Source organism: Esox lucius, chromosome 8 (genome assembly GCF_011004845.1).
Source record: "Esox lucius isolate fEsoLuc1 chromosome 8, fEsoLuc1.pri, whole genome shotgun sequence".
Lineage (NCBI taxonomy): Eukaryota > Metazoa > Chordata > Actinopteri > Esociformes > Esocidae > Esox > Esox lucius.
In genome coordinates, this window is record NC_047576.1 from 28797164 (window position 1) to 28813132 (window position 15969).

Consider the following 15969-nt stretch of genomic DNA (forward strand, 5'->3'; position numbering starts at 1 on the left):
CCACGGGGGGATGGATGATGCGGTGGGGGGCCACGGGGGGGATGGATGATGCGGTGGGGGGGCATCAGGGGGGATGCATGATGATGTGGGGGGGCATCAGGGGGGATGCATGATGATGTGGGGGGGCATCAGGGGGGATGCATGATGATGTGGGGGGGCATCAGGGGGGATGCATGATGATGTGGGAGGGCATCAGGGGGGATGCATGATGATGTGGGAGGGCATCAGGGGGGATGCATGATGATGTGGGGGGGCATCAGGGGGGATGCATGATGATGTGGGGGGGCATCAGGGGGGATGCATGATGATGTGGGGGGGCATCAGGGGGGATGCATGATGATGTGGGGGGGCATCAGGGGGGATGCATGATGATGTGGGGGGGCATCAGGGGGGATGCATGATGATGTGGGGGGGCATCAGGGGGGATGCATGATGATGTGGGGGGGCATCAGGGGGGATGCATGATGATGTGGGGGGGCATCAGGGGGGACACTGGGAAGGGGGTGCGCCATCTTCTGACCTTATCATGTTCGTCTATGGAGTTGAGGACGACAAGAGCAGCATCTCTGGCGATCTGGAGCTGTGTGTCTGTGATGGCCATGCCGTGGTCAATGATCACCACAATGTGTTTGGCCTGGGGTCGCACCGCCGACACATACACAGGCCTGCCACAACACACACAAACAAGATGAGAGCACATACAAACATGACACCGACATACACAGACGGGAGAGGGGTACACAAACACGGCCTAGACAGAAATGACAATGTATACACAAGTCTAACACATGCACACTCAACAATACTTTCTCACTTCAAAAAAGAAAAATGGCCGCAAACACAATAAACTGTTTATGATGGGAGGTTTACTGACAGTGGACAAACATAATCCTGCCGTGACCCGGGCTAGTAACCCCATCCTTCTCCTACGTCGCCCTGCTTCACGGTGGTCTGAGCCGGCAGGCAGTTCCCAGGGCTGTCCCCCCTACCTCCGGCTGCCCAGAGCCCTCCAAACACTGTTTTCACAAGAGATCCCCTTCCCAGGATACTGTTGCTTTTGGGAGGCGGCACCACCACTGCTTTTCCAACCATCACCAGCGTTCCCTCTCTACCTCCTATTCCCAACCATCACCAGCGTTCCCTCTCTACCTCCTATTCCCAACCATCACCAGTGTTCCCTCTCTACCTCCTATTCCCAGCCCTCGCCGTTCCATCTCTACCTCCTATTCCCAGCCCTGTTTGTCAGATAAAACAAGTCTGAAATACTGGTTCTGGTTCTTAACCTGTGGTCTGGATGGAGTTATGCAGGAGATCACAACTTAAGGAAAATTGATTTTAATTATCATTTGTTCCACACATTATACCCAAAACAATAGGGCTTTAACTTGTTACATGCAAAGCGATGAGCCTAACGTGTCCAAGACCATATAAGTCGAGAAAATGTGACAGCCTCTGAGTAAAAGGGCAAGTCTAGCAGCATCCCAAGATGCATTGTTTTGCTGTATTGTTCTTGGCTTCATATACACAAACTTGTCCATATACGGGCTGAAAATGTCAGATCCAGACACTGATATGTGCCTAATTTGAACATGGTGTCAGAGCCCAGCCTCTGTGCTTTATAGTGCTGTTTGGGTGTGACTGTCAGCAGGCCTGAACTTAATCATAGCCTGAAACAAGGTGACCCATCCCCTAACCCTACCCCATCCCCACAGCAAACAGAGCCACTTCAGCACGTTTTGTCGTCAGAATTTTCAAACATTTTCGTTGCAGAGGATACGTGGTGGAAAATGAAATACTGTGATGACAATAACTGTTTGACTTACAAAACAACAAAGTGTGGTTTCTGAAGAAAACAGGAAGAAAAAGAAGAAAAAACACCCTGCAGTTGAAGACTCTTTACTGAGAACATTTGATTGACATGACTGTGTCCAATTAGAAGAGGGGACTGGCCAGTAGGAGACAATAGTTTCAATCCTATGTTACACCAATCCAATTTTTTCTAGGCTTAAAAAATTTTAACATTGGTGAAGATGGTGCAGCAAATATACAAATCAATAATGTTAGGATTACATCTTGAATTGGGTCAACTGTTTGCTCATTTTTGGTTTTGACCATTTTCCAAACATGAACAGACGGTTTCCAAACATGGTGAACTGTTCCCTTCCAATCTTTTCCATGGTATGCATGCTCTACCCCTTTCTGCCTGGGAGAAACATTTACATGAAGCCCTATGCATAGGCAATAAGCTCTTAGGAATTCACTCACCTAGGGCGTTTTCCATATACTGAATGTTGGAAACTAATGGATTAAATTAGGATTTGATTTTTTTTTTAAAGGGATGGATCAAATATAAAAGTTGCATAAGTAAGCAAGTCTAAATGAGTTTAGGAAGGCCATTTTGTTTAACTAATCTCCTAAGGTTCATGGACTCCTGGTGAAACAGTAGGCATTAACATTCTTTTTGACACTGACTACCCCTTCTGTGTCCTGCATACAAACGACATCGACATGGTCCCTTAGGCAAGCGCTAGACTCAAGCATAGTTTTTGAAGATGAAAAGAACGAGGACGCAGCCCAGCACAAGATCAGTCGTAGATGTAAGCCTGCTGCGGTCTGTTTTACACCAGACACTGGGAGAGGAACTCATCCTTCTGCAGGTCAATAGTCAACAACACCAGGCCAAATCAGCACAAGCGCTTCGTACAAAGAAAGCACATCAGTTTCCTGAGTGGCCAAGTTATAGTGATAACTGTTTTAATAACTTAAGCAAGACTTGAGATTGCCGGTCTTACTCTGATTTCAGACAACTTGACAGAGCGTGAAATCATTTTTAAATCACATTGCAATGCAATTATTAAATCCACTCTTTACCAATTCCATGAAGTGTAAGGTGTTAACCAAACATTGTCCAGGTTAGCCTCAAAGAAATTAAAACTCAATTCATAAGACAGAACTGTCCAAGCATAACAGCATGGTTTTCAAACATTTAAAACTCAAAGCAAAAACATAAATCTACACATTGAGAAAGGCAAGAGTGCTCTGGGGAGATGTGGAGCAAAGTGGTCAAAACATTAAAAGCCCCCACATAATTGGCCACCATATATTTTAGTCTAGCTTTAAACTCATACAGCGAGTCACGCTGTGTCAATTCAAGCCCTTTTGCAGACAAGGACCAGAGGAACAGAATGAGTTTCACTCTATAAACTCCTTATGCTCAAAAAGTTAATTGCATCGCAGTCACGTCTGCTAGACATTGTAGGTACACCGGTAAAACAGGAGCGCTCTCAAAATGGCCTGAAGACATACCAAAGCCTTTGTCTCCATGGAGCTCCAGAAGGCCAAATCACAAATCACATATACGGCAAAGAGTTGGATGACCAGAGAGTTTTAACAAAAGCCATAGGGTGCACGGACACAGTGTCCAGCAAATATATAGACACAAAAGGGGCAAGCATTTCAAATATATCACCATAGTTGATTACAACCAAGAAAGTAACACCTTATTTCAGGCTAAAAATTATTTTAAAAACCCAAATTGAGCCTGAGCTTTTTCACAAGATGTTCTAGGTGAGCTTTAAACGTGAGAGGCTCTTCTATTAAGCAACCCAACTCTTTCTTCTTGCTGGTCCGGGACAGTGACTGGTTGGTGTGGTGATCCAGGGCTATGAGGCTCAGACAGCGCAGAGCGGGTGTTCGTGTCCAGAAAATCCCCATTTGTTTTTTTAACAAGCCGACGCGAGGGCAACAAAATTTTTCTCATAGCTGAATGCCAGCTGGCTGGTCGGGAGAGATGACCTTGCGAGAGTTTGATGAGAGAGACGGATGTCAGAGAGAGACAGGGAGAGTAGAGTAGAGAGACATCTTTCACCAGGCTACGCCACAGAAACCTCAACAGCGGGTGAGAGATTCCAGTGGTCTTTACTGTCCCAGGACACATTCCTGCCGGGGGCCGTGAGGGACGTGTGTGTGTGTGTGTGTGTGTGAGGAGAGACCCTGATCCCGAATAGGGCAGAAATGTCATTTTCACATACTCTCCCAGTGCCACAAAAGAGCCCATAGAGTCAGAACAAAACAATAGCAGTTTTTCTGTTTTCTTTCATCCTAGTAGTTGGTGACCATTTTGTGGTCACAAGAAGCTACATGTTTTGAGGATTGGCCAGTCAGTGATGATTTACTAACAAGTCAGTCCTCCAGAGCAGCCCTTGTGTTCAGGGCTGGTTGCCTGTAACTGTTTGTCAAAGTGCCATCTAGACTGTGTCATATTACCTGCTGCGGTGCTCATAGTTGCCCTTGCAGTGGAACTTGTGGGCGGGGAACACTGTGAACACGCCCTCTTCTGAGCTGAAGTACTGCCACTTAATGCCTGGGTTGGACTTCAGGTTATCTGCCAGCACTAGGGAGGATGAGAAAGGTGTTAGGAACCAGAGACGGCAGAGAGAGAGCATGACCAACAGGAGATAGGAGACAGTGAGAGTAATAAAGAGGAGTTAAGAGAAAGTAGTACATACAAGATGTAGGAGAGTGAGTAATAAACAGCAGATTAGAGAGTAGATTAGAGAGTAAATTCGATCATTTGTCTCTTTCTCTTAACCTCGAAGGGCTTCATTCTGGTCTGTCAGACACCTGTCAGAGCACACTGATTAAGAGGCTTAAGGTGGTTAACCATGTTTACACTCAGTCAATGTATGTGCACAGACTGGATATCAGATGAACAGTTCATCGCTGTCCTATCTGCTAAGCTAACGTAACAGCAGCATCTGCCAGGGAACTGGGCCAAAGTAGTTGCCGAACAAACAAACAAAGGGAATTTTAAAGAACCATCAGAGAGATGAGAAAAGAAACCCTGCAGCTTCCTGTGTGGAGCAGCAAAGCAGCAGAGAAAAAACTACAGCCGTTCACATGACAGAAGAGAGGGGAGCCACACAGGGGCCACATTACTGAAAACGTGTTTCTTTGTCTTGGAGAGTTTCAGTGACGGCTACAAATACCAGCAAATTCGTCCCAATTTAAAGTATTTAACCAGGCTACGATGTAAAAGTGAGGCATGTCGGAGCTACTGCCACAAGAGTTGACTACCACGCTTGCTAATCCAATCTTCTCAGCACCACCCAAATTAGAACTAGAGGCCCACATCAAGACCAAACAGACAGTCAACATTAACGAGCAGAGCACCCAATACAAACCAACAATCCACAACAAGCTAAGTAAAACGCAAGAAGGGATATGGGCTAGTGACACACTAGTATTTCCTACATCAATGGTTATTGAGCAGAGGCATGCAAGCCTGCCCAGTATCAGCACTCTGGGCCAGTCCATCCATCTCCAGGTCTGGTATAAACAGAAACCTCTCGGGATGTTGACAGTCTGAAAGAGTCTGTATACATCTGCTAGACCGCGGCGCTTAATCCCGCCACCAGTGTTTAGAAAACACTAGAACCACATAGACGACAGGCTGAGGGGCCGCCACTTCCTCAAACTAGTTCCATCCGTGTTCAGTGCTCTATCACAGATCAGTAACACTTTGGCTAAGTGGAGAGGGGTTAATGTGTCCACTGGGCCGGAGTGGGAACACCAACTACACTCACATCAAACCAGGGCCCGGAGCAACGTGGGAAACAAGCCGGTGTGTCGAAGAGACAGAGACATGGAGGAGGAAACAAAGGGATATGGGAGTTCTAGGACTGAGAAGGAAGCAGAGAGATAGCAGAAATGACCAGAGCTAATGTCTAGAAAGGAGGTAAGGAAAGTGGAAGGCATAGAGAATGAGAACCAGAAGGAGAGTCCGGGAAAAGTATTTATTAGAACCAGTGCCATCTCTCTTTTCTCCTGCTACCCTCAGTCATTTCTCTCTCCGGCCTCAGGATAATCTCTTGATCCCACCTCTTATTCCACTTCTTTCAATCCCACAATTGCGCTGTCCTTTATCATGGTCTCTCTGCCTATTGCTCTCCCTCCTGATTTGAATATTCGTCCCATTCCTTCTCCCCCACTTGGTCTTCTCTCTCTGGTTGTTTAGACTGGGTCCAGACAAATGGACATAATGAATGCTAGCAGAGGGTGTGGGTCAAGACGGGATGAGAAATGAAGGCTAGCTGGTAACATGAACTCTTGATGGCTGCCTTAGAATAATAAACTCTGGGATGAAGATGAATCGTCCTAACCTGCTCTGAGGCAGAGCCACCTGGATTTTTGTGAGGAGAGAGGGTATGAGAGACCAGGAGACGGGTATGAGAGTAGACCGTAGTTTCTACAGTCCTTAGCGAGGAGGAGGGATAGTGTATCCAGGAGAGAAGTTGGCTTTTCCAATGCTCCCACATTGAAACAAAACAACCATTAGCAAGAATGTGATTCGGTTTTAAACATGTTGGGCAAACACTGGTTAGCAACATTCAGCTGCCTCAGTCACTACATGGGTTAGCAACATTCAGCTGCCTCAGTCACTACATGGGTTAGCAACATTCAGCTGCGAGATGAAAGGATCTCAGAAAATAACTAAAAACAGAATTCTGCTATGATATGAATGGATTTCAGCAAAAAAACAATGAACTGAAAATGCATCTTCTTTGTCTGGCTCTACAGTTTGACTGTTCAGACACTCAGGTAAAATGTAAGGCATCATCATGACTTAATTATTGTGACATCCCATTTGACTGGCCAGCAGTGCAGAAGTGGGTTGGGGAAATGGGCAAGGCCCAACAGTCTCCTAAACATGCCTTTCCTGAATGGACACGTAGCCCAGAATTTATTTTAATTTAAATCAGAGAGGCCAATTCTGCTTTCAAATGATTTTTATTGTTGAAACTACCCACAATGCTCTATTCCGAATGTCAACTCAAGCACCGGGCTGGAGTGTTGGAGTATGAGGAGTGCATTATAAAGGGGTGGGGATTGAAGAAGAGGTGGACAGGAAGTACAGGAAGCTCATGTGGCCTTGGGGACCGATAGAATGAACAAGATGAATATGAAAAAGAGGGGGTTATCCACCAGAGCAGTGGACCGGTTGGGGTTAATGGAACAGGGTTAGGGGTGGTAGAGGCTCAGGAGTGGTGGCGGTAGAAGGTGACCGACCTGAGTTGAGGTCTCGTCCAGGGTTGAAGGCTCTGCTGTTGACTGTAGGGGACAGTCTGTCACAGCAGATCGTCTTGGAAACGTTGGTGTTGAAGTTCCCATCAAACCTAACCGGGGAGAAAACACCTTAACAACAGCACCAGTGCACGAACATTTGATTAATTGACCATACACTAAATCTCTCTCAGACACATAGAAGGCGGGAGAAGATAAAGTGAGATAAGAAGAGGGCAGCAATCCAAGAGAAGAAACGATGTAAACTAAACTAACCATCTCTGGCTGGATGAACATGGTGTGACTATATAGAAGCAAGTGAGCAACAAGTATAGACTGTAAATACTGAGGTGAGGATCTTTTGTTCAGTCTTCACTTCTACAAAGGCATGTTTTTTTAGGTTTAAGGGGCTAGCGGTATCACACGGGGCTAGCGGTATCACACGGGGCTAGCGGTATCACACGGGGCTAGCGGTATCACACAGTGATGGTAGCCCCTGGTCACTCACTCATAGCATTTAGTCTTACCCATCCCAGTATCGTCTCAGCTCCCGTAATGAAAAGACGGTGTAAGGAGGAGAGGAGCGGGGAGTCTCAGGGGAGCAGCCTGTTCTACACTGCGCCAAGGACGGGTTGCTTTGATCTCACACTCCCCTCTCAGCTCCACTACCCCCTTACCACGTTCACTGAACACCCTCCTCCTGCTGGCTGACATTATTCACCAGGCAACACCACCACCGACCAGCAGCAACCTGTAATCTGGCACATACGCACGCACGCACACGCACGTCTAGCCAGGTACGCCTGCAGACGCTGACAGATAATATACTTCCTCTCCCCAGCCTCCCCATCGTCCCCAGCCAGAGCTTGAGAGAGTATTTGATTGACAGCTGCCTTGATGTACCAGCTGCTTTGAACTTCAGACATTTAATTCTCAATGGGCTACATTCATTATTATTCCCCTTCAACACACTTTAAACGGGGGGGGGCTAAGCAAATGTGCCGGATAAAAAATAAATTTGCAAGTGCTTTGAATTCAACATCAAAACCAGGGGAACCAAAGAGCAACGAAGGGAAGGAGAAGAGGGAAATGGAAAGAGAAAGGATAAGAAAGGAGAGGAGAGATTGAGGTAGAGAAAGGAGAGGGGAGAGAGATTTGTCATATTACAATAGATATTATTATTGTTAATATTATTCGTTAAACGTGGAACTATATTTCATTATTGTATTTTATGTCAATAAAGCAATCTGAAATTGAGATGACGCAAGATCCTACAAAAAACATCCAGGGTTTTTAAAGGAGTGTGAGACATTCTGAAAAGTATTATATATGAAACAAAGCCTGAAGCATCCTGAAGTGAGCACATTTGATTATGAAGCACTTTTGTTTTGCCAGAGGCACATAGATCTGCATATAACCCTCTCTTCTTGTTTCAGCTAGCTCATGACCAAGCCCCTGCTTGAATACATTTCAGTAATGAAGGGGTTGCCATGATTTATTTCAATAACTCAGGGGAGACACAGGAATATCGCAGAGGGTATTGGTCTCTCTTACCCCAATGCAACATTTAAATTGCGTGGCGCTGTTAAGAGTTTAGAATGACGCATGATGAATAGAACTAGAGAGTACTGAACTGTCTGTGTTTTCTAAGAAGCTTATCCTTTTATGGTAAAGAATACTAACAATGTTTTTACATTTCTGCATGTTACCCTCCCCATCCTTTCTCAGAAGCTAGTCAAACTCCGGGCTCCCCTCTTTTAATCTACCAGTGCATGTTTCATTAGCGCCGTTGCCGTGAGTGGCAGAGATGGGGGGGCTCAAAGTGCACTTGGGGAGCGGATGAGGGGGACGAGGAGGGAGTGCGAGATCTCCTGAAATGGGGAGAATAATTTGGTGAGAGAGACAGGGACCTATCAGAGCCGGGTTTAAAGCCTTTAAGGTCAGTTAAGCGCCTCACCCCTCTCCTCACCCCTCTCCCCCAGGCCCAAACAGGGGCTTAACTAGCTCACTGGGCAAACAGGAAAGAAACAGCTGACAGCATATCCCTGATCCTAGCTCACAGGATTTTTACAAAACAATACACATTTAAAAAAATATTTTGATGTACCAATACATTCATTGACATTTTAGAAAATGACAGATGCTATTTTTAGCCATGACTATTGCAGTATGACAAACAGTGTATCTTGTACGCTACTTATTTACATGGCTCAAGTCATCATTCTTCTGGTAGCGCAAAACCTATTTTTTGAAGAAGCATGAACAAGATATGATGAATGCCTTCTATGCTGGACTTGGTACATGCCAATGTAAATTTACATTTCATGTAAATAATAAATAAGGCCCATTTCCCTCTGATTTACTCTCTCTAGTAGTCAGACCTAGCTCCAGCTCTATCCCACAGAGACCAGTGGAGGATGAACCAACACTCAGCCAGTGGAGAGGGACTTAATAGTCGTCACCAATGGGAAATACAAGGAATACAACTCAATTCGGATAGAATAGCTGTTCCCTTAAAGTCATTTTCTCAGTGACTTTAATGTCATAACAATAGAGTAGTGTGTCATTTTGCTGAAACACCAGGAAGCCAGACAACAGCATCAAAACTGGTTGGGCAGAACAGATTTCCCTCCTGTCTCCATCTAGTAAAAAACAATCTGGAAGGAATACCCATTATAAACAATACAACTGTATTAAAAAAATTAAATAATCTATCGTCATGTAAACACACAGAAAGTCGGCTAATGGCTTGTTCTTATCTCCACCTGCCTGACTGGCTGAGGTTTGTTATTTTCTGAGGTAACTAGAGCCAGGCAGAGTTGCCAACTCATTTTAAGAATCACTACAGGCTTGTTGATTTGTTGCTAGAATTTGCTAACCACTGAGATACATACAGGCCCAGGCTATTACGTCCAATTGGATCCTGTAGCTAGAGACGTCTGTGTGGATGGGGGCGCGCATGCTCATCTGACAGGTGCTAGGCACGGAACTGTCCTAAGTGACAGTTATGACGGTTCTAGTTTAGACTAGGGCTGGGGAAAAGCCACGCTCCTAAATGAATCACCACATGAAAAATGATCAGACACGGGCCAATGGAACTTTATATCTATAGCGAAAACTAAGTCACATTCAAGTTGTAAATGATTTATATATAGCTTAAGATCAGGCACTGAAACCGATCTAGTGATCTTCTTCAGAACAGAAAACCTGTGAAATGCCTGGGAGTCCCAGAGGAAAGGTTGGAGAACTACAGGATTAAAGCGTTCCAGAGCGGAGGCCTCTTGGCTTCTGGGGAGCCGACACCACGGCCGCCGCTGAATGACAAGGAGTGACAAGGAATAGCATGTGAACCACCTGACACCATCGGCTACGACCTGCCGTCTGACCCGGGAGCAGCTGACCAAGTCCACCGAAGGGCACCTGGACCCCAGGGCGCGTGTGTCTCACCCAAGCCGCTCTGGACGGTCCAGGACAGCGCCGAGTTAGTCCAGCTGGGGCACGGCACCGGCACAGATCAGATGTCGGGATATTTATTAACTTTCCCTGATGGGGACTGAAGGGCCCTGGAGATCGGAGAACTCTGCCTGCACTTAAAGTGGTGGAGCTCCGAAATGAACCTGGCCAGAGTGGGACACGTTAGCTTCCTCCCAGCGGGGTCCTTTGAAGTGGGGGGTGGGGGCAGTGCTATCAGACTGACACCACGCTCAGATGTGAGACATAATCTTGCTAGACGACCACCCCCCCCCCCCCCCGCCTCCCTCCCTGCACACACCCCTCCCAAAATCTAATTCCATCTTTTTCATAATCTACACTTCCAGAATAATAAGACGCGTGTGAGAGAAAAGACTGGACGGTACTAAATGGTGATTAAATTCTCCAGGAACTACACTGGACTGAAGCCTGGCACACTGGAACTCCAGATAAGTCAGTGGTAAGACTTCAGAGAGACAGAACACGCGCGCACACACAGAGCGAGAGATAGAGAGAGATAGAGGGAAAGAAAAGCAGAAGAGGGAAAGAAGCAGAAAAGGATAGGAAGCACAAGGGAGGCAGCGTGAGAGATGGAGACAGCTGGTGCTGTAGAGATTAGGGTTGAAAGAACCGGTCTCCCTCCACCTCTCTGGTCTCATTTGAGGTGTGTTTACTCCAGCTGCTCCCCACCGCCACTGCTGGTCATGTGTGTGAATTTACAGATTTTGCACACTTGGAGACAGACCTAACAGTTTCTACAAAGGACCTGAACACATTGAAACACTTGACGGAAGCAGTAAGGTGTTTGTGGAGATGTTTGGCTAACTAGGCGAGGACCAAAAACTGTGTCGTCAGGCCGTTTTGTCAGCCATCTCAGGAAAAAGCTTATTTTGTCAAGGGGTTTGATTTGGGGGGAAAACTTTAATGGGCTAAAGGTTAGAATTTGGGATAGGTCTACCCTAAAGAGTTAAAAGGTTAGGGTTAGCTTAAGCGGTTAGGGAAAATAGGATTTTGAAAGAATCATGTTTTTGGGTACACACAAGTTGCAAAGTGTGTGTGTGTGTGTGTGTGTGTGTAATACTCACTCCATCATGGAAGGGGGGATGGTGCAGCAGTCCTGGATGGCGGTGAGTGGGGAGGTCAGGTGGGCTGTGTAGGATGCCTCAACTACCTGCTTGTTCCTGTTGACCACGTCCAAGTAACGGTTAAACTTCTCCCGGATCTTCTTTGCCAGCTACAACCAAGCGAAAGAACAGTTATGTACCGATCAGATACAACCATCCTCTTCGTGGTGGAATTACTCACGGGGGGAACTATGACACACAACGAGCAGAAAACTTGAACTAAAGTATCTTAAATCTGGCTGTGCCCAGTTCCTTCAGGTCTTCTCCTCTCCCCTGGCTCCTGGTTTAGACTCCATACTGTTGGATTCCAACTAGATTTATTACAAATTTAACAGAACCCCTATGAGAACTAGCCTATACAGCCACTAAATAAACCACAAGTCTTTTCAGCTCTTAAAAGGAGGATATATGGTATGGACATGGCATAATAAACTGTGGAAGATTGATAGGAAGGTGTGTTGCACTCTACATGAAGGACAGTCCCTTATCTAAACAGCGTTGTGTTTCAGTGCATATAAAATGTATCTCTATATCTGGAGGGAGTTCAGAGTGGGTACGACTGAGGATAGCACAAGCGGTCTCTGTAATCCCCAAGACCATGAATAAATCTCTCTCCTCAACAGTGGTTGGCTGTGGTTTCTTTTATTGATTAAGTCCGGCTAAATTCAACACTGTTAACCCTAACGGGTACTCCACAAGCACTCCTTCACATTTTACAGGCATTAGCCTGTTGAGCAGAGAAGACACTAGTTAGTACAGACGAGCCTCACGGGTGAAGGTATTCTGTAGGTGTCAGCATCACGTGTCACAGATCGGAACAATATATTGAAAAACATTTTTATGTTCTAATAGAATGATACTAATATGGTATAGACAGAACTGCTTCAGATTGAATGCTTTATTTAACATCTACCAGCTGAAGAAAACGATCACATATTCAGGGTGGTAGTGGTTCAGAACATTAATTGTAGGCTACCATGGAAGTACCATCTTTCCACTTACTAGTTATCTGTCCAATCTCTTGGTTTATTTTGGTTAGCAGCTCATCTGTTTTTTTTTGGTCCTGTTTTGTCATGTCAATGTTGAGCGAATGCGTACGCTTGAGCGATATACCAGGCCCACATACCTGAATAGGTGTTGTTTGTTGGCTTATGCCTGTTAGGTTATGTGCAGGGATGAATTTTTGGGAAGTCACTGGGGAGGCTGCTTTTAAGACTGGTTGGCTCTTAGTTTATACAGAATGCATCCAGTATTTGTAAATTAATCCGTGTCATCTTGAACACCATTGCAGTGTAAATAGTCACCTCTCCCAGTCGGCCTCTCGATGCATCGTTTCCTTTCCGACTGCTAAAAAGGTCCCCGTTTTACAAAAGATTATATAAAACCTTGACGGTTGCTTTTCAGAGCAAGTTAAGATGAACACATGAAAGGTGCAAGTTGTACAAAAACCTAATAAAAAGGAAAAAAAAGTACACTGTCTATCCCAGTCACCCTACGATCTTCACAAGATAACACAATGCTAACAAAACAATGCTTTAATTTGATTTAACTTCATTCACCACTAATGCTAATGGGGATGGGAGTGGAAAAACCTTTTTGGTAAGCCCTTTCTAAAAGACATGAAATGAGTGAAAGGCCTTAAGTGAGACTTGGACACCTACATCTGCAAAGATGCTAGCCTTCAAAGTCATAAACAGTGCAGGGCATCATAAATATCACAATCAGCACTGCTGGCAATGTGCTGCTTAAATGAATGTGCTGAAGAGCCTCCAAGCTGGTTGTCCACCACCACGCAGCGTATACTTTCTGGTCTATGATACATGAAACCATAGAATTATTTATATTTAAATAAATTCACTGAAAAACTAGTTACAGTACACATTTACTGAATCAGACTCCAATTATTCTGCATGCTATCAAATCATTCCCAAGCCTTATCATTACCACGCGTGGTGCAGACAGACCATGCCTTCAGTCAGAGTCTGCGGCATCGGACTCTGCTTTCAATGCACTCCAGAGAAGTGACATTGTCTCCCTACCTAATTTTGCTGACTAACATGATTGTCTTTTAACTGAATACGCATAAAATCTTCTGTGTGGATTCCTCGTGGATTACTATGTCAATTTAACACTTGCTTTTTCTGAAAAATAGTATTGGCCATAATCGCTGCAAAATAATACAGATTGCTTTGAAAACCTCAAATTGGCCCCAATGAAATCACTCAATTCATCAACTTCTAATCTCCGTAGCAGACAACTAAACTGTATTAAGTGTAGAGGCAAAACCAGAGAACTTTTGGATCACTTCTTGAATAGGACTGCCCGCATGTACATGCCAATCCTTATCATTGTTCAAAAAGATTAAACTAGACTGTGAAGAACATACATGCTTTGAAGACGATCAAATCACATCAATCATGTCAATTATTTTGTTCACCAATCAATAGTTGAGAATTAACCAAAGAAACAAAAACTAAAATTATCTATAATATTGTTTATTGTAGTTTAATTCGCTTTGGACCTAACATGCGGAGATTTTGCTTATCTTATTGTGTATCTTATTTTAGCAGTTTACAAAAATATTTTTGAATATGTAGGTTCAGTCTTAATTTTAGTTTACTACTATGACCTTGGTCGGCACACCAAAATATAGACCTTACAACCTACAGTGTCAATCCACAAACTTTTATGCATGACTGATCTAGGTATATGTTCAACAGAAGTTCAAAGTTCACCCATCACTACCATTACCACCAAGCCAGATACATTCAACAAGCAACACAGAATGCTCTACAACGGACTGCAAGGCGAAGCTGAAACACAAGCACAGCGTTCCACTAGAAATGAATGAACATCCGGTGTAGTTAAGCACACTGGCGTTGTGTGTGATCAAAGCGATTATGCCAACAAGGAAAACAGTTTTATTTGAAAGTTATACCGCATTTTTTGGGATGTGCTCAGGTTGATGTGCCCATGGAATGTGTTTTAAGACACGCGTGTCTCCGGCTCAGGGCTCCAGGTGGGCCCATTTCAAGCTCAGGGACAATGCAGCCTGATGGCAGCAGAAACCATCAGTCTCCTCCTGGATCAAATGTTTTGAGATAGGCCAAATTGCAAATATTCGAGCTGGGTTGTTTAAGTTCCCGTAGTGTTTCTCAAACTTGGCCTTACTCCTCTGGGGACCACTTGCTTAAGAAAATTATAGTCATATCTTACATTAATATAAATATATAATGTATTGTAGTACATTAACCACTTAAAACACTTTCTTTTACAATCTCTGATATCTACTACCCTAATACGGAATTATTTTAACAAAGTCATAACATGGTCAATCAAGCAATTGCATTTACTATTTTAGGTCACATTTGGGCTATTGGAAAAACGTAATTAAATAAGTCTATTTGGCCATTAGGCTACTCCCAATATTATTTAATCAAATCAAAAGTATTTAATAAAGCCCTTTTCACATAAGCAGTTGTCGCAAATTGCTTATAAAGGTACCAAGTCTAAAACCCCAAAAAGCAAGTAACAACAAGATATTGATTTACAGTGGCTTGGAAAACAGAATCTAGGATTTTTAAACACCACAAATTTCAGGATTTCAGTATATGGTTTGCAGCTACTGAAATGCATCAAGAGTATTGGGAAATGTACGAAGATTTTAAAGAAGAGCATCACAGGGTAAAACCGGAGACATGATTTGCTTTCAATTGCAAATTTGCCACCTTCTCTGTTGATGGGTCTTATGAAGCTTGTGAGCATCAGAAGAAAGACGACATGACTGTATCCCTGAGAGTCATTATTTTAAGGGGTCGTAATAGTTGATAGCTTGAACGATTCAAAAGCTACAGCCAAATTTGTAGAAGTGAAACGGAAACCACTATGGGGCAACCGTAAAATACTGGATATTGTAGTGGATGTTTCGGTAATTACACAACTCTGGTTCTATGAAGTGCAGTAAAATGCAATAAACAGGACTTTTCAAGAGGACTTTTCACAGACTGGCATGGTTTCCTCCACGAACCAGCGTTGGTTGGCAGACCGGGGCTTTGAGAAACGTTGCCTTAGCGTTGGTTTGCATTTACCAAGTGTCAGCGATGGGAAGACATTTAAAGCTTGTAAAGAAATGACACCCGGTGTGGGAACTTCTGGTACAGGACCAGTATGAATGTATGGACAGCGATCAACTAAAACATTTAACATGTTATTCAAGATGGACTCAAGGATGTATGGGTACTCTCACATTCTATATCTGCACGTTTTAGCAAGGTTGGTATAACATTGGATGTCATAGTACATGCTGGTTGAA

At 44.3% G+C, this 15969-nt stretch overlaps 1 protein-coding gene across 4 annotated transcripts in view; it reads right to left on the reverse strand.

Moving 5' to 3' along the window:
- cachd1 (cache domain containing 1) overlaps positions 1-15969 on the reverse strand; it is a 79137-nt gene that overhangs the window by 17967 nt on the left and 45201 nt on the right. For all 4 annotated transcript variants that reach the window (XM_029121729.2, XM_029121727.2, XM_029121728.2 and 1 more), the window contains exons 3-6: positions 11619-11767; positions 7069-7175; positions 4267-4393; positions 521-665 (exon numbers count right to left, since the gene is read on the reverse strand). In XM_029121729.2, the coding sequence (XP_028977562.1) occupies positions 521-665; positions 4267-4393; positions 7069-7175; positions 11619-11767 (528 nt within the window). The remainder of the gene's footprint in view (positions 1-520; positions 666-4266; positions 4394-7068; positions 7176-11618; positions 11768-15969) is intronic.